Source organism: Oncorhynchus mykiss, chromosome 2, assembly GCF_057628025.1.
Source record: "Oncorhynchus mykiss isolate SJ-2025 chromosome 2, ASM5762802v1, whole genome shotgun sequence".
NCBI classification, from domain to species: Eukaryota; Metazoa; Chordata; class Actinopteri; order Salmoniformes; family Salmonidae; genus Oncorhynchus; species Oncorhynchus mykiss.
This window is the reverse complement of record NC_143023.1, coordinates 28,998,184-29,022,746: the sequence shown is the minus strand read 5'-3', so window position 1 is coordinate 29,022,746 and position 24,563 is coordinate 28,998,184. Positions and strand designations below refer to the sequence as shown.

The 24,563-nt window shown below is 43.1% G+C and overlaps 1 protein-coding gene across 6 annotated transcripts; it reads left to right on the top strand.

The window, feature by feature from the left end:
* The first annotated feature begins 1,454 nt into the window (after positions 1-1,454).
* LOC110486376 (transcriptional repressor p66-beta) lies at positions 1,455-24,248 on the top strand. 6 transcript variants are annotated; one of them, XM_090195876.1, is made up of 11 exons: positions 1,455-1,755; positions 10,986-11,389; positions 11,503-11,632; positions 12,045-12,176; positions 14,226-14,354; positions 14,720-14,896; positions 15,346-15,712; positions 15,859-16,058; positions 16,168-16,278; positions 17,150-17,375; positions 19,247-24,248. In XM_090195876.1, the coding sequence occupies exons 2-11, from the start codon at positions 10,992-10,994 to the stop codon at positions 19,381-19,383; spliced, it is 2,007 nt and encodes a 668-aa protein (XP_090052002.1). In that variant the 5' UTR covers positions 1,455-1,755; positions 10,986-10,991; the 3' UTR covers positions 19,384-24,248. The 6 variants fall into 6 exon arrangements, with proteins under 6 accessions (XP_090052002.1, XP_090052009.1, XP_021413626.2 ...); XM_090195883.1 differs by having other exon boundaries at positions 1,524-1,755; positions 15,349-15,712; XM_021557951.3 differs by having other exon boundaries at positions 1,524-1,755; positions 15,334-15,712.
* The last annotated feature ends 315 nt before the right edge of the window (positions 24,249-24,563 follow it).

The window sequence follows — 24,563 nt, the reverse complement described above, 5'->3', positions numbered from 1 at the left end:
TATTCTTAAGTTTATTTCTAATGAGAGATTTTATTATTTTCATAATAGCCATAAAACTCTTAAAAAAATACAAAAAAATATTTTAAAAATATGCATGATTGCTCTGTGAGCTCCACAAACTGGTAAATAACAATACCCGCCATAGATATTCACCATGTATACTACATGACCAAAAGTATGTGGACAACTACTTGTCAAACATCCCATTCCAAAATCGTGGTATTAATATGGAGTTGGTTTCTCTCCCCCCCCCCCCCTTTCCACTATAATAGCCTCCACTCTTTTGGGAAGGCTTTCCACTAGATGTGGGAACATCACTGCGGGGACTTACATCCATTCAGCCACCATGAAAAACAGCCCCAGACCATTATTCGTCCACCAGACTTTACAGTTGGCGCTATGCATTCAGGCAGGTAGCGTTCTGTCATCTGCCAAACCTAGATTTGTCCGTCAGACTGCCAGATAGTAGAGCTTGAGTCATCTCTCCAGAGAACACGTTTCCACTACTCCAGAATCTAGTGGTGACAAGTTTTACGCCACTCCTGCCGACATTTGGCGTTGTGCATGATTATTTTAGGCTTGTGTGCGGCTGCTCGGCCATGGGAACCAATCTGATGAAGCCCCCGACGAACAGTTATTGTGCTGAAGTAGTGTCCAGAAGCAGTTCGGAACTTGACAGTGAGTGTTGCAACCGAGGACAGATTATATTTACACACTTCAGCACTTGACGGTCCTGTTCTTTGAGCTTGTGAGGCCCACCACTTCGCGGCTGAGTGGTTGTTGCTCCTAGACATTTCCACTTCACAATAACTGTACTTTGACCGGGGCAGCTCTAGCAGGGCATACATTTGACGAACTGACTTGTTGGAAAGGTGGCATCCTATGACCGTGCCAAGTTGAAATTCACTGAGCTTCTACTATACAGTAATGTGCCCGCGCAATACTACCAGGTAGCCACTAGAGGGCACAGTTAGCATTTCGGTCAATCGCTTCCAGGCAGCATCCTGTGCAGAATAAATAGACAATGGTTTAACAGTATTTGTTCAGCTAAATTGTAGAAGCATAGTGCTAATAATCTTTATGTTTAATGGTAGCTTACAAAACTTGGAATGCCAATTAAAATGCGTGCAGATTTGCATGTAGGCCATTAAGTGTTTTACTCATGGCAATTAAATTACCTTTGTTTATTGTTAGACCGGGCATGCTGAATGCGGGTCCCATACTGGTAGCTTACCTCAGCCGTGAAATATGTTTAACATAAGGTCCAAGTGATTGCATAAGAAATAGGCTACAAAAACCTGACAAAATTGTCCCTTGACTAAAAATAGTATAAATGCATCAAAGTAGGCCCAGTAGGCTACAATCAATTAATTCGACGTGATGTCTACACTAGAATAACTGACGACATGACTAGAATAACTGACGACATGAGCATATGTCACATTTTTGATGGCATATAGCCTAAATGTTGTATTGTTCACAGGATGGGCATCTCGGTCAATTTCTCCTCTTTTCTCCCCTCCAGACAACAACATACACCTTTGAGTAGAGGCGCGTCAGTGACACAAGCGCTGTCCAATAATTTGTCTGTCTGGTTACGGACAGAGAGCGTGAGAGCTTGTCGGGGCCCAATCAGCGCTTTTGTATTGCCTGCCAGTGCCGGGGACTGACTGGTTGTGAGTGTTTACTGCAGCGCCCCAGGATCCCAAAGCCAAAACCGAAGCCAGTGGAACCTGCGGGGTGAAGGCGAGTCAGGTGAGACCGAGGATTTTGCCGCGGCCTATCTGAAGTGAAGTTTAACTAAAAACCTCAATGCCCGGATCATGGTTCTAGATGTGAGGAGACTCCAGACTTCAGTCCAACTGAAGTACTGGGACAATGTGAGATGAGGAGCGAAATAACGGTTACATAGTAGTTCTATTGGGTTAATAGTGATGCGCTTTGCCGTTATTTGTAGTTCCAAAATGTAGGTAATGAGAGAGGTCTGCCTAAAACAGCGGACACAAACGTTGATAATGTTTAAACGTTCCAAATTTGTTTACATTATAGCAATAAATGATACAGTGAGCGCGGATCATATTGATAGAATACTTTTATTGTTTAATCTCGAGTCCCTTGAGGTTTAACTAGATTGGTTGGGGGGAAAATGCGTCTTCGTGGTGTCGTTATGAACAAAATGTTAATCTGAAACCGATGGTTGTAATTTGATTGTTGAAAAATATTTATCAACGTTGCTACGATCGAGTTTGTGAATATGAAGGATATTTTTTTGCGCGAACTGGAGACAAATGGCATGAAGTGTTGTACATATGTCATACAATAAAATTAATTCAAAATGCATCAGCCATTTACGTAAGTGAAGACGTGTTCACCCTCTCAACTTGTTTCCTAGCCCTATGCAAATGGCCACCATGGTTGGCGATGACAAGTGCTGTTGAAGGAATCAGTGAATGCCTGTAGTGATACGTGGGGCAACCAGATTATCAGAGTTCTTATCAGTTGACTTTAATCACATTTTGTTCAGCTGGTGTCAACTTCGTTTTTTTTCTTTTGAGTTTCATGAACATTTCAGTGGCAGGTCAATGTATGACAGGTTAATGTATGTTTCAGTGACAGGTCAATTGATGTATTTTTGCATCAGAAATGTCACTTGTGAAAACCAATAGATAAGCAGATAATCTATTTTGTGTATGTACGTGTTTTATTATCATTTTGTAACTTTTGTATTTATTCCCACTAGGGTTAGACTTTACCTCTGTTTTTTGTGACCAACACAGAGGGACAATGTTTCACTAGTCAGTGCCACTTTTTCCAGGAATCCAATAGCAAATCTTTTCCATCCTTGAGAACTACTTGTTCAAACTATCATGGCATTTACTCATGGAGGTCAAACAGAGACCGTACCACCCCTATTCAGTTAAACTGAATTATACAAAGATATAACGAACCGTAACAAACAGACAAAAAGCCAAAATCTTTGATTTATGACACATTTTGACTCTCACGTTCCTGATGATTTATTCCTAGAAGAACTTGTCTAGTTGACTTTGACTTTTGCAGGTGAGATGAAAGTTTGGAGATTCCTCTGCCATACATTTTATTTTTGGAATAGAAATGCAGAAAGGGGGTGGACAGGTGGTTGTATACGTGCTCTTCTGTCATTCTATTCTCCATTTGTAGATCTCCTGGCTTCAAATTATACATCTCTTGGGCTCTTTATCTCCAGAAGCAAATTGGACTGAAGTGTGCCATTAAAGGAGCACAGCCAGGGTTGAACTGAAGTGGGACCCGAACTGGCAACTCTTTAGGGTTCATATACCTCACATCATCATCACAACACAAACCCTGACATGAGTGGTTGACAGACGATGTGTGGGTTAATGTAGGTTAGAAGCAGTGTGGATGGTTTGAAAGGTGTCCACAATACAAACTCCATAGAACTAATCTGAATTTTGCACATCATGCGTTTGTACGCCTGCCCCCCACACACATACCCACCTCTCTCTCTCCCCCGTGTGACGTCACTAAAGGCTTCATATTAAGAGATCATTACATATCCTGAGGTTATAGACCGGCTCAGACTGGCTAGCGCGTTAGGACAGTGCTTGGCACCACAGGGGAACAGAAAGGAGAGATAATGGGTGACTCTTGTTCTTAAAGGGACAGTGGGCCCAACTCTGTGACCCATGTTATAGGCTAGACCTTATCTACCTAGATGGGATAGGCCTTACGGCAGATGCAATGCATTTGTGTATGGGCAATTCCACGGTAACAGAATGATGCTGAGACTGACATGTTTCACTTTAAAATGTATGTCAAACAAAAACCAATGATTGCAAAGCTATACAAACAATACAACAATTCAGAATGACTACTTAAACAATTTCCACTGAAAATGTTAGAAAAACACATGAACAATGCAAATGCAGAATGATGGGTTGTGCTCTTTTGTGCCGTCCTTCTTTTACCGAACTTTGCATCTGCACTGTTCTTCAGCTAAATGTGTTTTTGTAACATTTTCTGTGGAAATTGTTCAAACTCATCCTTGTGCATATCATGTTTTGGTTTGTTTAACTTTGCAATCGTTGGTTTTAGTTTGGCATACATTTTAACCCAATGAGTCTCATCGTCACGTTTTGGACTTTTGACCTTTAAACATCATGTGTTTGACCTACAGACCATCATGCTCTGAGTGGCGTAGCGGTCTAAGGCATTGCATATCAGTGCAAAAGGCAACACTACAATCCCTAGTTTGAATCCAGGCTGTATCACATCCGGGCTGTAATTGGGAGTCCTATAGGGCGGCACACAATTGGCCCAGCGTTGTCCATGTTTGGCCGGGGTAGGCCGTCATTGTAAATCAGAATTTGTTCTTAACTGACTTGCCAAGTTAAATAAAGGTTCAATAAAAAAAAAACGAGTATGTATGATTAACAGGGGCTGAGCTAGAGCGGTGTTTGTGAGACAAGGGCGGATCCCGAAGGGGCCCAGGGACGAATCTTTTTATAAAAACGTCAGAATGATTTGTGCTACGAACTACTAAAAGCTATCTATGGAAGGCTGAGACCCTCACAAACACATGTAGCATGTTTTGCTCTATGACGCTCACAAGCGTAATATGCTGTAATAAGCTCACATAGTTGCGGTCACAAACTCCAAACTCCACACAGTTATCACTGACTAGCTGCATATTAATTTCTCAGTGAGCAAACAATTTCTGTACTTACAGCATTCAATTTTTATCAGGTTTTTGCTTTGGCTGACCATTTTTTTAAATTGACATTTGTCAATAAAACTCATGAATGCAACTGTTTGTCAAACTGATTTGAGTTTTACTTGTGTGCAATGGTTGTCCTGAAAATAAAACGGTAGACCTAAAACACTTAATTGGCTTAATATAATAAACATCCCAAAAATTGATGTTGGGGTCTTGGGACTGATAGGGTTAAAGTGAAAAATCTGAGTTTCAGCATCGTTACCTGTGGAATTGACCATTTTCATAATATGCATGTACATGTCTGTCCATCTTGGTCCATTTCAAAATCCTCTTAACAAACCTGTCTCAATCAATCATGGTTCGGCTATGAAAAGCCAACTGACATTTACTCCTAAGGTGCTAACCTGTTGCACCCTCTACAACCACTGTGATTATTATTTGACCCTGCTGGTCATCTATGAACATTTGAACATATTGGCCATGTTCTGTTATTATCTCCACCTGGCACAGCCAGAAGATGACTGGCCACCCCTCATAGCCTGGTTCCTTTCTAGGTTTCTTTCTAGGTTCCGGCCTTTCTAGGGAGTTATTCCTAGCCACCGTGCTTCTACATCTGCATTGCTTGCTGTTTGGGGCTTTAGGCTGGGTTTCTGTACAGCACTTTGTGACATCAGCTGATGTAAGAAGGGCTTTATAGATAAATGTGATTGACATATCATTAGGACAAAGGTATGGATGTCTTTCTAGGAAATGCAGCATCTCCACTGTAAACAGAATACAAAACTCTGACATCTCTGCTCTCTCCTCCTCTTCTTCTTGCTCCCTTTGTCCCTTGCTCCCTCCTTTGCTTAGGCAACCGCAGAAATTAAATTGATTAGTGGTGCGGTCTATAAATAGACAGGCCATAGTTGCCATGGCAACCATGTGATAAGTGTTGTGTGATGAAGAACTGGGCCTCCTAAGTGTTGTTGTAGTGTAGTGGGAGCAGGAGGATGGGTGTGGGTGACAGTGTGTAGGTTCGTTTGTCTGGATTATGTGATCTGACACTAACAGGTGTGATATGATATCACAGTGTAATGTTGGACTGTGTGTTTGTGTGTGTGTGTGTTTTGCATTTGCTTTGTGCTAGATTCATTGTGTGAGTAAATTGATTCATCCAATTGAATAGATTCTGTTTTTACATTTTTTTTTATCTGACTTTTTTGTCAAGGTGACCAGCTACCCCTTGGTTTCCCATGGACACTGTTTCCTAACCAGTCTCATGTCAGGAACCCTCTGTACTCTGGGGTTGATCGTGTGATGAAACCCTATTGGTTGTAGACAACAACCCCTGATGCCATCACTGCCATGTCCTCATATATTTTCCCCTTTCTTTTCAGTCAATACAGTTTTCATCAGGCTACATTTATGAGATAGATAAACTTAAGGCCCTGTTAATTATTTGTGTCCTGTCCTAATTTCTCTCCTCGCCCCCGTAAACACACTGATCTTGAATGGAGTTAGATATGATTGTGTTTGATTCCCTCCTAATGACCACAGTGACCCGGCATGAACCACCCATGTTCTTTATGAACGGATCATTACATATTATTATAGTAATAATGGTGATTTATAATGATGATAGGATTTTTAGATTAGCCTTAGAGTCATTCTAGGGATTCAGTCTGACAGTACATATTCATTTAAATTAAATACAACTTTATTTATCCCCTCTGGGGCAATTATGAAAGTTTATGAAAGTATCACAACACAACACACATAAAAGTAGCTCGTTTTAATATTACACAGACCAAAGAATAAGTAAAAAATATCGCCTTAGCAGAGGACAGACACATTTATATTTTTAAACCTAATTTCCAGCTATTCTACAAATGTTGCCATGGAGCGGAGATTCTTTTTGTTGCTGTTATTAGCTAATCTCCTGCAATTCTACACATTTTTGCAAGTCTAATGCTGTGTTCTTATGCTCAAACATGATAACAAAATGAATGGGGGCATGATAGTCTAGCATTTATTTTGTTGTATGTTCTCAAAGATTATAGGCTATTCTATAGGTCCATTATCTTTTCTACATACTTTCTATTTGCTTTTAGTCATTTAAGTTGACACTGAACCCGTTTTTCCATTCCAAAAATGTATTTCTAAATATGTGCAATGCGAAAAAAATGTAATCACGTGATCCACCTGGTCCTGACCCACAGTTTGGGATCCACTGCTATATGGTATTATGTTGGAACAAAGGCTAAAACAAGATTTTTTGGTGTTGGTGTTTTTTCAGAATTTAGCTCAGGGTTCTCCCACATTAAGTCAGGACATGGATGGGATCATGGCTGATTCCTTTCTTCCATTCGGTTGCACCTTGCTAACAATGTGTTGTCAAAAGTGTGGCGATCATCAGTACTTCATTATTTGCATACAACCTATGCTCTCTCATTGACAGGTTAGGCTGAGATTGGTGGGTTTCTAAAAGCTGCTTCTGCACTACCAAGCAACAATAAGGTTAACGAAGTAAATCACATCTCTGTTTGTAATCTACTCCTCATTCACCACGTACATGCACATACTTGGTCCCTACATAAATGAAAGCCCTTGGGACTATATTGCCAACAGTACGACATAAGCCCTTATTCGTCACTTCCCTTCCCCCCTCGGGGTCTTGCAAACACAACTATGCAGCATATGTTTACGATAAAACAAAGTTGTATTTTCTCCCCAGTGTTTTTTGAGGGATGGATGGAGGGAAGTGGAGTCAGGACAGGGAAGGGGGAGGGAGGGGAGTGTTTATACGGGTGCTTTGTTGGCATCGCACAACTGTAGGAAAATGGAGGAGGGGTGGGGGTTGAGGAACGGGAACAAAGGAGCCTTATGTTGGCATGGTCTCTGAAATCCCAGTGTGCGCGTGTGTGTGTGTGTGTGCGTCCGTGTGTGCGTGTCTTCTCACAGGGCTGGGTATGGCTGAAGAATACTGTACATATCTTTATCTGTTACTGTGTCAAAGTCTTGTATTGTGTAGCTCTCTTTTACAGGATATAGGCTACAGTGACTATGATATATATACTGTATCATAGCAGTCTGTCCGTTGTCCCTGTAGGATTGTTTATTTTGAATGCCAATAAGATCATTGTAAAAAAGAGAAAGGACAGTAAGACAGATTTGTGTATATCACTGCATCTTTTATCCGAGGGTGCTGGTCCCAGTAGAATGTATTTTTGTCCAACCTCTACATCACTTCAACAGTAGATTCACTTTGCAGGATAATGATTATGTAGCTTTGGGGAATGTTAGTCTGACTGTCTGTCTGTTTGTCTGTGTCTGTCTGTGTGCTGTTTAAGTATGTCTGTGTGTGTCTGTGCTTATGCTGATCATCCCCTCTCGTTTACCATCCTTCCATCTTAGCACCCCCTTTTTCTTCCTCCTCTCTTCCTCTCGCGGTATGGAGGCGTCTGACTTGTGTTGTTTGGCAGCGTGCCCAGAGTGTGGTGTGTGTGTGCGTGCATGTGTGTCGATGCGTGTTGGGGTTGGGCGCTGTGGGAGGAGACTGGTGGGAGAGAGAGATAGATGGTGGTTTGTTGCAGCTGAGGGAAACAGTCATCACATTATATAAGGAGCAATAGGGACAGAGAAGGGGGGGGGGGGGGGGGGGGGGGGGCAGAGGTGCTGGGTAAAGATGATCACATGTACACACAGACACAAAAACACACACCACAAGAAAATTCTGATTGGCTTGTTAGCCACGTTTGGTTTTACTCACACTTACTCACTATTCTACCTTCTCCTCATCTCTCTCGCTCTTGCTCTCTCTGTCTCTCTCTCTCTCTCCACAGTTTTCTATGTGGGTTAACACTTCCTTTTTCCTTTTGTAAAGGACGTGGTAACTTCCATGTCTCATGCATGACGACTCTCTGGACCTGGAGAGAGAGAGTAGTAAACATATTTTTTTGTATTTATTAATTGCTACATTGAAAAAGCATACTATGTGTGTTCCCTTATAAATGGGTGTGGTAGTATGTGTGTGTTAGTGTGTGTACACAAGAGTGCTACCATTTCTACATAGCAAGGCATTATGCTCTAATTATAACCAGTCCACCATCCTAGTCCCCTGACAACCCCTCCCCCCACTCCCCCCCTCTTCCTGGCCAATCCTCATCCCTCTCCAACTTCTTCAAGCGTATCATTGGTTGAAGTTGCAGGGCAAACTAACTCCCTGTGGCACAACCTACATTGTCTGCCTGTGCATCCTCAACCAACCTTTGTATGACTCAAGTGTGTCAAATACAATCGGATTTGCACACACACACGGTGAACCATTTCAGGGCCTGATAGAGGACATGACATATTAATTAATTGACCGTCTCTATGCGCATGTGTGTGCATGTGTGCCCAAGCATGTTACAGTAACACACACACACGGTACAATATACATCCATATAGATACATAAAGCCCTAAAGCATGTTTTGTCTTGGGTACATATCATATTACATACCCCTTAAACTCAGACTGGAGAAGGTCAGGAAGGAAAAAATGTGTGCCTTTTTCTGTACCTGCAACCATGTTAAAGGACAGAAAGTATTTCTCCCATTGTTTTCTGTTGGCTTTGATGGAAATATGAACTTTTAGGATAGAAGTATGAATAGTGATTATTGGAGTTGTAACAGTTGTTACACATGCTTATTTGACTCTTAATTCAATAGGATAGCTGTGTGTGCTGTACTGTGTTAGCCTGCTGCTAGTCTATGGTTATGGGACAGGGGTAATGACAGATAACTGTTAGCGCTGTCTGAGGTGGCAAAACAAACAATATGGTGGGAGAGCAGCAGACCTGTCAGCTATCCTTCACTGTGGCTGCTGCAACATTTTTCCATTGAAAATGAGCAACTTATTATAAGCTGAGGAATTTTGATCAGTCGAAAGGGTCCCACAGGTATGCTGGCCCATGTTGACTCCAATGCTTCCCACAGTTGTGTCAAGTTGGCTGGATGTCCTTTGGGTGGTGGACCATTCTTGATACACATAGGAACTGTTGAGTGTGAAAAACCAAGCAGCGTTGCAGTTCTTGATACACTCAAACCAGTGCGCCAGGCACCTACTACCATACCCTGTTCAAAGGCACTTAAATATTTTGCATTGCCCATTCACCCTCTGAATGGCGCATACATATACAATCCATGTCTCAAGACTTAAAAATCCTTCTTTAACCTGTTTCTTCCCGTTCATCTACACTGATTGAAGTGGATTTAACAGGTGACATCAATAAGGGATCATGGCTTTCATTTCGATTCACCTGGTCAGTTAATGTCATTGAAAGAGCAGGTGATCCTAGTGTTTTGTACACTCAGTGTTTTACTGTATTCAGTTTGTCATGTTAATGGACATATATCCACCCTGGGGTGCATGCTAATCGTCATTAGCATGCTAACCGAAACCCATGCTATGTCAATCAGACTAACAGGCTAATTTGCTAGCTAGCCTTTTTCGTTTTTCTTTTAGATAGTTTTTTTGTATGTTAAACTAGCTGGATAGCTTGATGAATACCATTTACACTTACGAGCTTAGAATTGTGAAGCAAAACGTTTGCTAAATCTAGCTATCCTTATGTCTGCATTGCCATTGTTGACTTGACTGACAGTAGGTTGAGTTCTTTGTTGCTCGTTTGTTAGTTGACAAATTCCAGTACCAATGTGTCAGTCAACAAGCAACAAAAAGCTATAGGGGATGAGTAAATAAATGGGGAAATTTAGGTTTTAAGTTCATATGCTATTCATGGCCATATTGCTTATAATTGCTCCAGTGTCTCATACCCTACTCCGTTGCCAGCAATATTGTCTCCTAAAATTGCTAGTGTATCATTAGCTCAAGTATGCCCACTGTACGTACAAGTGAAGATATCTTCTTTCTTTGCTTGAGTAGAGGTTTTCATTGTTTGAGTTGCACATTTCAATATATGTCATAATCATATTTGTTTTATCTTAGTGTAACAGTATAGCTTCCGTCCCTCTCCTCGCCCCAACCTGGGCTCGAACCAGGGACCCTCTGCACACATCAACCACAGTCACTCACGAAGCATCGTTACCCATCGCTCTACAAAAGCCGCGGCCCTTGCAGAGCAAGTGACGTCACCGACTGAAACACTACTAGCGCGCACCACTGCTAACTAGCTAGCCATTTCACATCGGCCACATTAGGACAAATAATCATGGCTAACTTAAGAGATTTCCTACGTACTCCTCTCCATCCCTTTATCCCTGTCTCTCTTTTTCATCCATCCAGTCCAGTATGGAGCGACTGAATGAGGAGGCGGTGCGGCTGAGCCTGCTGAAGCGAGGCCTGGACTCCTCCTCGCCTGCAGGCGGCGCCACGAGCAGTGAGCGAGATGAGCTGCTCTCCAAACGCATCAAGATGGAGGGCCACCAAGCCATGGAGCGCCTCAAGATGCTGGCCTATCTGAAACGCAAGGACCTGGCCGGCCTGGAGGGGGGAGGATTGGGAGGGGTCTCAGGAGGCGGGGCCCTAAGGGGTGAGGTCAAGGGTCATGGGTCTTCGGGGGGAGGGGCTTATGAGGAGAAGACCAATGGGAGCCTCCGTGGTCAGGTTGTGGGAGCCCATGGGATGGTGGGAAAGAGCGGGAAGGAGAACATGGGCGAGGAGCCAGTGGATTTCAGCGCCCGGAAAGGGTGAGTGGAGGAGGAGAGAGGGGGAGTACAAGAGGATAGGAGGGAAAATAGAAATCCTTCTTACAATTAAGAATCAGTCAGTCAGAGTTGAAATTGTGTGTGTTCCTCCACAGTGACGCGGACCGGGAGCGACACACACCCTCCCCTGATGTGATCGTCCTGTCAGACAATGAGGCATCCAGTCCAAGAGGGCCCAGCCAAGGGGAAGAACGCCTGAGGGCAGCGAACCTGGAGATGTTTAGGGTGTGTTTGTGTGTGTTACAGCACATATTAGCGCAGTCTTGACAAATGTTGAAGTATGTGCATATTGTCTTTTTGTGTGTATGAGTGTTAGAATAGTGCATAGTTGTGTAGAGTTAATACATTCATTTAAAAAAAATACATTGTGGACCACTGAGATAGTTTTGAGACACTGTAGGCAAACAGTACAGATATTAATTTGGTATTAGCTATAATACATTATATCATCGATACATCATTGGTATCAGCTATAACACATAATCTATAATAATCTATACACATAATACACATAATCTATACACAAAAACCAAGTAGAATAGATAAAATGTTTTATAGTTGTATATGTGGGTATGGAGAGGAATGGCAGAAGTGGGTACAGTATGTGTGCTCATTTGTTTCTATGTGTGTGCTTCAGGGTAAGACAGGGGAGGAGAGGCAGAAGATGATCAGGGCTCTGAGAGAGGAGCTGAGGCTGGAGGAGGCCAGGCTGGTGCTCCTGAAGAAGCTGAGGCAGAGCCAGATGCAGAAGGAGAACCTGGTGCAGAAGGTCAGTCAGTCACCCATCCAATGCTGTCCCATCCATCCTCTATACTCATCTGCTTCAGTCATTCACTCGCTCATCCCTCTGGCATCCACTGCTCACTCTGTCACACTCTCAGCCACCGCACTCATCTCTCTCTCTCTCTCTCAGCCACTACACTCATCCCTCTCTCTCTCTCTCATCCACCACACTCAACCCTCTCTTATTCTCTCAGCCACTGCACTCATCACTCTCTCACTCACTCATCCTTTTCTCACTGACGTACTGCTTATGCATTAACACTTTACACTCGGAGGAATTGGCCTATACGGATAGGGCCTAAACATAAAAAAGAAGCTTATGCATAACCATTGTAGCAATTGAAAGGGAACACTTTAGAGATTATGGGGAAACAAACAGTTCACCTGACACAAGAATCCAAACATTACGCGGTTCATTTTATCTGCATTTGACATTTATTGTACTTTCTGCAGCATTTGTTGATAAAGAAATATGGAAATACTCTGGACACATTCAATAACACAATGAGAATATCCATGCAACATTTGGGGTAGATGCAGTATAAGATAAAACAATTTCAGGGTCAGAGGTCAAATTGGTGTCTCCAAGTTGCTACACACCACACCTATGTGTGCACAGTTCCTAAGTCATTTAAATACACGTTTATGAGACAAGGAAAGAGCCTTCAACAATTAGATTATATTTTGAGCTCTGCTAGCTGTACTGTTAAGGAACTGAAGCAAGCACCCTTGTATTTTTTGGGTTTGGAACACAGCCCCGCATCCACACCATCACACAATTACTGTTGTTAATGCAATCCAAAAATGGTCCATTACAAATTGCAATCAGGGTTAGGTGTGCATATTTGAATGATTATTTTATTGCCAACATGAGTAGCGAAGTTCTATAATCTGATTTTTAGTGTTAGGCTTTCACAAGGCACTTCAGAGGAACAGAATTTTTGGTGCGCATGGAATGGAGCCATGGGTGCATTCGGGTGCTAATTCACAGATCATTTTCTTCACATTACGCCGAATATAGGCTCCTTCTGTTCAGAACAACAACCCAGGGTATGACGCCGTAATTGTACATCAAACATAACAATCATTAATGCCAAAGTAACCCAATTGGCATGAAGGATGGGGGCATCTTCTTGTTGCAGGTGGTGCTCCCGCTTGGAATGTCTGTCAGTTGATTCCCATGTGTTGCTGCCATGCTATGTTGTCATCTTAGTTATCTCTTTATGTAGTGTTGTGGTGTCTCTCTTGTTGTGTGTTTTGTCCTATATTTTTATTTCATCTATTTTTATTTTTAATCCCAGCCCCCCGTCACGACTCCTACCGAAGGTGGCTCCCCTTCCTGTTTGGGTGGCGCTCGGCGTCACCGGCCTACTAGCTGCCACTGATCCCTTTTCCCCTTTCTGTTTATTGGTTTCACCTGTTTTGTGTGTAGGCTGATTAGTCGGGCTATGTTAGCCAGTAGGCCCGCCTGCTCCTTGTGCGGGATTGTTTTGTGTTGCTCTGAGCACGTTCGATGTTGACGTGTCTCGTTCGTGGGTTTTTCTCCGGACTGTTTGAGTCCCCGTGTTTGGGGCATTTGTTTTGTGTGCGCCCTGTGTTTCGTGGGGTGACTTATGTTCGCCGTGTGTGCAATAAATAGCACTACCCTGTACTCTCTGCTTTCTGCGCCTGACTTTGCACCCTCTACACACAGAGCGTTACACCCCCATCCCCGCAGGAGGCCTTTTGGTAGGCCGTCATTGTAAATAAGAATTTGTTCTTAACTGACTTGCTTAGTTAAATAAAGGTTAAAAAATTTAAATATACCGCTTTAAAACGGATACCCAGAGCTCTGACGTAATGTATAGTATGTTACTATACTGCTATCCAATTAATGCTCATATCAGTGACCAAATCTGCTATATTCACCCAATATAGAGTGAAAAGGGCTTACCTATAAGTTGCTTAGGATAAAAGTGTCAGGTAAATAACCTTATTACATTAGTATTATTCTATGTTTGACCCCTCTATCACCTCTACCCTCCGTCCCCCTCAGGTCCCTGTAGTCCAGAACACAGCGTCTGCCTTCCAGAGCGGTGTCGTCCACGGTGCTCAGAGCATGAGCAAGATGTCTGGTCGCCCTGGCCACCACACCCCAGAGCCCCAGAACCATCGCACTGCACAGGTGGGCTACAGCATTGCACAGGTGGGCTACAGTACTGGTTATCTTTGGGTTCCCTTTGTGCCTTGGGTCGGTCACAATGCAAGTTGGGCAGGCGCAAGGAAGCCAAAGTTGGGGGATGGGATTGAACAATGATTTTTTATATTTTGCTTGAGAACCATCTCACAATAAAGCAGTCTCCTGTTTCAATAATAGCACAGTGGTGCCATCTCGTGGTATGAAGAGGCATTACCCTCTTAAATCATCTCTGGTGAATATGAGCAGGAAAATGACATGACACTGAAAACCCGACAAAAAACACCACCCATGTCTTATTTATGATCTTTTTCTCCTTCTCTTCCTCCTTCTTCCCCTCTTTCCTCCCCCAGGGTCACTCGGTGATCAGGTCAGCCACCAACAGCTCCATGTCTCAGATGATGATGTCACAGAGCAGGGTGATAGCGCCCAACCCTGCCCAGCTGCAGGGCCAGAGGCTGGCACAGCAGAAGCAGGGTGGCATGCGCTCCTTGACTGGCAGCTCTAACAACGCCATTAGCTACCAGCAGGTAAAACCCCAACGTCATCCCTGTTATTGGTCATAATCATCATAGAGCAGTGGAAACAAATGAAATAAGAGTACAGATTATTATAGGGGATAATGCTAACTTTTTTGAGAGATAATTAGAAAATACTATTTTATTAATTAAATTGTATTTATTGGTTCTCTCAAACTAAAGGGATAGTTTACCCAAATTACAAAATCACATATTGGTTTCCTTCATCTGTAAGCAGTCTATGGACAGGGTATGTCCATAGAAAAATTGCTGCGAAAGTTTGAATACCACTGTCATAGAGGTTCAAAATCAGTTGCTTCCACTCAGATGACAGGTTTTGAGGGTTGTTATATCATTTTTAGCAGATCAATGTAGCTGTCGTGCCATCAGACTTAAACGTAAAACCACTGTTCTGAATGACGGGTATGGTTCTCTGTGTTTACTTGCAGTCTTCCACCCAGCAGGTGGCAGCTTCTCAGCGCTCTGGCTCCTCCTCCTCCTCCTCTGCCATCTACATGAACCTGACCCAAATGCAGGCGGCCGGAGCCGCGGGAGGAGTCAGCGGGGTGTCGGGGGTGGGGGCAGCCAGCCCCTCAGCCACACACAGCCCAGGGGGGACATTGGTGGGCTCCTCCATGGCAGACACAGCCAGCAGTCAGGCAGCCGCCAAACTTGCCCTGAGGAAGCAGCTGGAGAAAACCCTGCTGGAGATCCCTCCTCCCAAGCCGCCAGCGCCGCTCCTCCACTTCCTGCCGTCAGCGGCCAACAGCGAGTTTATCTACATGGTGGGCCTGGAGGAGGTTGTGCAGAGTGTCATTGACAGTCAGGGTGAGGGAAGGAACTGGAACCCTTTTGCTGATGCCTAGCTAGCCATTTGTCCTGCACACAACCATCAAACCAACAATGTTATCAGATGAGTCGGTTTGGAATTGGGCTCTTCCCCCCTCATTGAACTCTTGTGGCTCTCTCTTTAGGCAAACTGCGTTTGCCCTCCTCCATGGAGCCCTTCTCGTGTGCCCAGTGCAAGACGGACTTCACCCCTCACTGGAAGCAGGAGAAGGGTGGGCGCATACTTTGCGAGACCTGTATGTCGTCCAATCAGAAGAAGGCACTGAAGGCCGAGCACACCAATAGGCTGAAGAACGCCTTCGTCAAGGCTCTACAGCAGGAGCAGGTCAGCATTTCATTGGTTCCCCGTTGCTCTGTTCAGGCAACCATTGTTTATAGTGTGTGTGTGTGTGTGTGTGTGTGTGTGTAACCATATTTTACTAAATGTGTCACAGGAGATTGAGCAGAGAATCCAGTTGCAAGCCGCTCTTGCCACCAGTTCAGCTCAAACTGTTCCAAGCGTCAGTAAGGCGGAGTCTATGAGCAGACATCACACACACAGACAGGTATGTCACTGTCACCGCTGTTAGTAAGTGCTACCTGCTGTAACAGACACCCTGTCATTTAGCATTGTTCAGCAAAGTTTATGAAAGGTCCAATTGTAACAGCTGCGTAATTGATACTTGATCAATCTTTTTTTAATTGATCAAATATTGACTGAATTATAGCTTATAAACCATATAAACCTCCGTCTTGTGTAATATTAAACCCCCAATTTATAAGATTTGGTTGTACATTTTCGGGAGCGACTGGCTGAGTTACTTTGTAAACACTTCAAATGAATTAAATCTGAACTTTTTAAAACTTTACAAAAATGTACCACCGTCTTGTGCAATGATCACTTTCTCTTCTGTCTTTAATCCCCGTCTAAAGGGGGGGGGGGGGGGGACGTTGAAATGGATGTATATCAAAAACCACATGCCATTGTTGACATTTTGAACTGGACTGGCATGTGTTTGAGTGGTCGTTAAAAAGCAATCGCAAAATCAATTGGGAAGTGTATTTACAAGCAAGGGTTGGAATGTGCATTGCTTTCACGTGGTCCTCTGTAGCTCAGTTGGTAGAGCATGGTGCTTGCTGTGCCAGAATAGTGGGTTAGATTCCTGGGACCACCCATACTTAAAATGTATGCACGCAAGACTGTAAGTTGCTTTGGTTAAAAGTGGCATATATTATTTTGAAATCCATCCAGCGACGATTATGTGATAAAAACAGGGGTAAAATGGCTGCAAAAAGGGGAATCCTGAGGTAGGCGGGGAATGTGCATTGATACTTTCACATTTCCCCAACCATCATCACACCCCCTTTAGTTGTTGAGGATGTCCCGTGCTGACAAATGGACTCTCCATCTGATATGTGTGTGTGTGTGACCTCCAGGCGCCACAGCCCCAGGTGACCCAGTCACAAGCCTCCCTCCAACGGGGTCTGTCTGGCTCGGCCCGGGGTGTCCTCTCCAACTTTGCCCAGGCCTCCCAGCTCTCGGTGGCCAGCAGCCTGCTGGGCATGACTGGAAAGCGCAGTGGACAGCTGGGCACTAGTGGGCACAGCCGGGCACAGCAGCAGCAGCATCACGACAACCGCCGCCAGCTCTACAGCATCCCTGGTGAGTAAACAGATCAGGGGTTGGGCTGGGGATGGGACTGAGATCAGCCAAATAACTTTATAGACCAGGGGCTGGGGATGGGACTGAGATCAGCCAAATAACTTTATAGACCAGGGGCTGGGCTGAGGATGGGACTGAGATCAGCCAAATAACTTTATAGACCAGGGGCTGGGCTGAGGATGGGACTGAGATCAGCCAAATAACTTTATAGACCAGGGGCTGGGCTGAGGATGGGACTGAGATCAGCCAAATAACTTTATAGACCAGGGGATGGGACTGAGATCAGCCAAATAACTTTATAGACCAGGGGCTGGGCTGAGGATGGGACTGAGATCAGCCAAAGAACTTTATAGACCAGGGGTTGGGCTGGAGATGGGACTGAGATCAGCCAAAGAATGTTATAGACCTGGGGATGGGACTGAGATCAGCCAAATAACTTTATAGACCAGGGGCTGGGCTGAGGATGGGACTGAGATCAGCCAAAGAACTTTATAGACCTGGGGTTGGGCTGGAGATGGGACTGAGATCAGCCAAAGAACGTTATAGACCTGGGGATGGGACTGAGATCAGCCAAATAACTTTATAGACCAGGGGCTGGGCTGGGGATGGGACTGAGATCAGCCAAATAACTTTATAGACCAGGGGCTGGGCTGAGGATGGGACTGAGATCAGCCAAATAACTTTATAGACCAGGGGTTGGGCTGGAGATGGGACTGAGATCAGCCAAAGAACGTTATAGACCTGGGGATGGGACTGAGATCAGCCAAATAATTTATAGACCAGGGGCTGGGCTGAGGATGGGACTGAGATCAGCCAAATAACTTTATAGACCAGGGGCTGGGCTGAGGATGGGACTGAGATCAGCCAAATAACTTTATAGACCAGGGGCTGGGCTGAGGATGGGACTGAGATCAGCCAAATAACTTTATAGACCTGGGGATGGGACTGAGATCAGCCAAAAAACGTTATAGACCAGGGGCTGGGCTGAGGATGGGACTGAGATCAGCCAAAGAACTTTATAGACCAGGGGTTGGGCTGGAGATGGGACTGAGATCAGCCAAATAACTTTATAGACCTGGGGATGGGACTGAGATCAGCCAAATAACTTTATAGACCAGGGGTTGGGCTGAGGATGGGACTGAGATCAGCCAAATAACTTTATAGACCTGGGGATGGGACTGAGATCAGCCAAATAACTTTATAGACCAGGGGTTGGGCTGAGGATGGGACTGAGATTTATTTATTTTTATTTATTTTATTTCACCTTTATTTAACCAGGTAGGCTAGTTGAGAACAAGTTCATTTCAAGTTCATCATTTGCAACTGCGACCTGGCCAAGATAAAGCATAGCAGTGTGAACAGACAACACAGAGTTACACATGGAGTAAACAATTAACAAGTCAATAACACAGTAGAAAAAAAGGGAGTCTATATACATTGTGTGCAAAAGGCATGAGGAGGTAGGCGAATAATTACAATTTTGCAGATTAACACTGGAGTGATGAATGATATTGGTGTGCAATCAGCCAAAGAACTTTATAGACCAGGGGATGGGACTGAGATCAGCCAAATAACTTTATAGATCAGGGGATGGGACTGAGATCAGCCAAATAACTTTATAGACCAGGGGATGGGACTGAGATCAGCCAAATAACTTTATAGACCAGGGGATGGGACTGAGATCAGCCAAATAACTTTATAGACCAGGGGTTGGGCTGGGGATGGGACGGAAATCCGCCATACAACTGTATGGACCGGGGGTTGGGATGGGGCTGAGATTAGCCAAATAACTTTATAGACCAGGGGATGGGGCTGAGGCAGGCCTTTCTGACAGTCTCACACTGCCTTCCTCCCTCTTCCTCCCTCTCCAGGGGTGAACATTGCCTACCTGAACCCAGGCAATGTGGTCGGCCACAAGGGGTCCAGCCTGGCTGACCGCCAGAGGGAATACCTGCTGGACATGATCCCGCCTCGCTCCATATCCCAGTCCATCAGTGGACAGAAATGAACCTCACCCCGCCCCGACGCAATACCACAACCCTTCCCCACACCACACCTCAACCCTCATCGCATGCAGTGCCTGTTAGTGTGCCTACCAAACTAACCTGTATGAAGAACACAATCAACGAGTCAAAAGAGGCCACCAAACTCTGAAATGACTTTTCATTTGAACGTGATGCAAACCCCTTTCAATTCCTCTTGTTATTACTATCGTCATTAGTGCTATGGATGTTGTTACTACATTGCCGCTACCAGTTATGAGCGTGCCCATCTTTGTGGAGAACCCCTGTCTTTATATGCTTGTGGCAGTGTCCCGAGTGTGGGGTGTCTTTTGTTTTGGATTTATGTGCTTGTTTTTGAAGCAATATTTTGTCTCGCTTGAGCTTTCCTTACCGAACTCAAGTCTTTGTTATGTCTGGAATTACCAAGCTATCTTTTTGAGAACTGCACCACTCTCAAATCCCTGCTCTTTCTCTGATTTCTGAATTCAACCATCACCCTGTTTTTCCACATTTGGTTGTGAATTATTGGAAGAGAAATTCTACCAGACCGGCCAAACCTTTGTTTTAAAAAGGTGATTGTGATGGTTTAACTTTGACCTGATACTCTCAAGCCTTTGAGCTTGAGCTTTCTTCAAAGACTTGTGGGGAGAAAAGAGGATGATTGAGACCCCAGAGTTGTCTGAAGCAATGCTTTTCTAACTGATTGTTGAAACAAGGATGGATACATATCCCACAAAGAGAGACAGCCCAATGCACCATCTGGACTTGGATTGGATGCACCGCTGAAAAAATACTACTCCCATTGGATATGAAGGCACAGAAACTGAACCTATAGCAGAGTTGCCCTGTATCCTTTCACCTTTTCATCTGAGGCAGCCTGGGGGCTGTAGTTCAGAAGTGATTGAATTGAGGAGTTAGTATCCTAAAGCATATAAAATTGATGGGGTATTGATTGGAGAGATCATTTAGAGGGATTTGATTGGACGAGAGCTCATGTGAACGTACTGAGAGATCAGGTGAATAAGTTTTTATTTAAATGGAGAGGATACAGGTATTGGATTTGGTGGGAGGGATCATCCTTAGACTCAAAATCTAAGGCGTTTCCCATAGGACCATGGTTTGTACTTATTTAGGAGTGGGAATGGGGGGGAAGAGGCACAGGGGTTCCCTCTCTCCCCTGTTTTCATCTCTTAGCTAATAGGATTTGCTATTGTTCACTCTACCCTGTCATTCAAAGTTATGGATTCCGTTTAGATACTATTTGAACTTTCTTGTGTCAACATTATCCCCATGGTGTCTGGGAGGCATTTGAAAACGGTCAGGGAGAGTGGCTAGCTAGCTATTAGCTTTAAACCTGCTCTAAGCTATTTAGCCTGCTCTAAGCTATTTAGATGTTTGGTGTCTTCTGAAGTGTTTGCGTATCTGAAAGGTACTTTGAACAGGAGACAATAAATAAATACAGAATGACAAATGCAACTTGAATATCGACATAAATCAAACAGTTCTATAGAAAGAGATATTTACAGGATATACAGTACCAGTCAAAGTTACCTACTCATACCTACTCATTCAAGGGTTTTTCTTTATTTTTGCTATTTTCTTGTAAAAAGAAAGAAAAATACTATGAAATAACACAATGGAACCATGTAGTAACCAAAATAAGTGTTAAACAAATCAAAATATATTTGAGATTCTTCAAAGTAGCCACTCTTTGCCTTGATGACAGCTTTGCACATTTTTAGCATTCTCTCAACCAGCTTCACCTGAAATACTTTTCCAGCAGTCTTGAAGGAGTTCCCACATATGCTGAGCACTTGTTGGCTGCTTTTCCTTCAATCTGCGGTCCAACTCATCCCAAACCATCTCAATTGGGTTTAGGTCGGGTGATTGTGGAGGCCAGGTCATCTGATGCAGTACTCCATCACTCTCTTTCTTGGTCAAATAGCCCATACACAGCCTGTAGATGTGTTTTGGGTCATTGTCCTGTTGAAAAACAAATGAGTCCCACTAAGCGCAAACCAGATGAGATGGTGTATCGCTGCACAATGCTGTGGGAGCCATGTTGGTTAAGTGTGCCTTGAATTCTAAATAAATCACTGACAGTGTCACCAGCAAAGCAACCCCACACCATCACATCACCTCCTCCATGCTTCATAGTGGGAACCACACATGCAGAGATCATCTGTCCACCCACTCTGCGTCTCACAAAGACATGGTGGTTGGTGGTCTTAAATTTGGACACATCAGACCAGTCTCCTCTGAACAGTTGATGTTGAGATGTGTCTGTTACTTGAACTCTGTGAAGTATTTATTTGGTATGCAATCTGAGGCTGGTAACTCTAATGAACTTATTCTCTGCAGCAGAGGTAACTCTGGGTCTTCCTTTCCTGTGGTGGTCCTCATGAGAGCCAATTTCATCATATCGCTCGATGGTTTTTGTGACTGCACTTGAAGAAACTTTCAAAGTTCTTGAAATGTTCTGGATTGACTGACCTTCATGTCTTAAAGTAATGATAGACTGCCGTGTCTCTTTGCTTATTTGAGCTAGACTTGCCATAATATGGACTTAACCCCATTTTGGTAAAAGACCATCTTCAGTATATCAACCCTACCTTGTCACAACACAACTGATTAGCTCAAACGCGTTAAGAAGGAAAGAAATTCCACAAATTAACTTTTAACAAGGCACACCTGTTAATTTAAATGCATTCCAGGTGACTAACTCATGAAGCTGGTTGAGAGAATGCCAAGCGTGAGCAAAGCTGTCATCAAGGCGAAGGGTGGCTACTTTGATGAATCTCAAATATAAAATATATTTTGATTTGTTTAACACTGGTTACTACATGATTTCACATGTGTTATTTCATAGTTTTGATGTCTTCACTATTATTATACAATGTAGAATATAGTAAAATCAAAGAAAAACCCTGGAATGAGTAGGTGTGTCAACTTTTGACTGGTACTGTACATGATGGGTTATGGCAATGCACAGGACTGTACATGCAGAGCACTTAGGTACAGAGAGTAGGGATATTGTTTCTGTCCACCAGGAATCCAGGGTGAATTGATTGATTATTATTGAATTGATTATTGTTCCATCTCATGATAATTGTGGCTCTATTTCAGCAATGCCTGATGTTGAATTATTTCAGGATAACATTTGGAAGTAACAAATACTAGTGCATCCATTTTAAAGCAGCAGGAAATATTAATTCCAATTTAATTTTCTTCTTGCAAGCAGGAGTTGCCTGGTTATTGCCTCTTATACCCTGCAGTTTAAAATGTAAAATAAACATATTGCCAGAGAGCAGTGGATTACTCCTTGCCCTTTTTGATAAACTTCAAAAGCAGGTGCAATATTTTGAGACACAGGGAAGATAAAGTTCATTTGAGTATTTGTGCTGAATGTTACTATTTTATCCATTTAGTATCCCAACTAGTTAGGTAGCCTTACTCCCATATACAGTAGTATAAGCACTATTTTTGTTGCACCCAGATGGAACAGATGTTGTATTGGCCGTGTTCAGTAAGCACCAAACTGAAGCAAATATTTTAAACAGAGGTAGTACTACCTGCACTTGTCCTATAGGGGCGTTCATTTCTGTTGTCCGTCTGAAAACCTTTCCTACTGTTCGTGCCGAATGAACACGACCCAGGGTTTGCCGTAGTCCAATAACACAGAACACCCCACGGCTAGATCACTGTTTGGGATGGACAACAGTGACCCATGGGTGATTTTCAGCCTCACTGTTTTTGATAGTTATCTTTGTCCTCTTTGTTGTATGTATGCGTTATGGAATTACTTCATCATCAATATTTCTCTCTTTCTCAAACTATGCCAGATGCACCATTTTAACATTTTTGTTTTAAAGAACGTAAAGAAAAAAAACACAGGAAAAATAGCATTTTCAGATGTCATTTTTGTAAGGTTTCAAACATTTAAAAAACTACATTTTGCTGACCTGTCTATTCAATTTAATTTCTAACAATTTTTTACAAACAAATGGGGGAAAAAAAAAATCAAGAAATATAATTAACTTAAGAAATTGTCAGGTAATATTATCTTGAACGGCTGTAGTTATAATAATGACGTATTTATTGTACATATGCGTTCCTCCTTTGTGGAATAAGACACATTGAATTCAAGGTGGGTATGCATTGTATAGAAAAACTAACAAAAAGCCATGGATATTGTGAAGCTTGTCATTTTGTTTATTGATCACTGTATATTCCTGTGCCACAAATGTGCAAAAATGTGTGGGGTTTTTCTATTTACTATCAAAAGCATTCTCAACTTTCTATATCTTGTTTTCTAGTACTTAGAGGCAGTAGGATCATCTTTTATGAAGAGTTGTTTGATCTATCCCAGGACCACTTTGTCTATACATTGTATGAAGTGCTCCGCTGTTATTACATGCTTTACTTTCAGCAGCATTGATGTTCAGTTAGCGATTAGTTCATATTATTCTCATTATCGTACACTTTTAAAAATTTCTCCTCGTAAAAATTATTGTAAGGCTTGGCGTAGATCAGACAGCTGGAATGGGACATTTCATTATCTTTTTTTTTCTCCTAGTATATATTTTCCAGGGAAAGGCAGTGCATGGTCCACATATAAGTAAGGAAGAGACTCATGAGATGAACTACTCGCTGTGTGTTTAAAATACAGTCCTAATGGATAAGCTATGTGCTAACCTAGCCATGGTCATAAAGCAAGTCTTCAAATAGCCCTTTTAAAAGATGAAGGAGTACTAGATGTTGTGTCAAACAGAGCATGGAATACTCTCAACAACACAACGCAATACTGTCACAATATGACTCCAATGGCTTGCATCATATTCTGTCAATAAAGTTTAAGCGATGTTTTCAACTATTTGATGTGGTCAAATGATGATGATATGGTCTATGATATGTGGACCTTTTATTATGTAAAGGAAACATAAAACATCTGAAAGAATACACTTGAGTGTTTTGTGCTGTGGCCGTGTGTGACACAGACACACCTCCCCTTGCCCGTGTGTCAGGGTCATTATGGTTCTGACTAAAAGAAGTACATCTACGACCAGAAGAGACTTTAGTAGCAGGTTAGAAGAATTTACGCAGCAGGTTAGGAGAATTAATGTGGCAGGTTAGGAGACTTAAGGTTAGGAAAAGGGTTAGGGTTTTGCTCTCCTAACCTGCTATT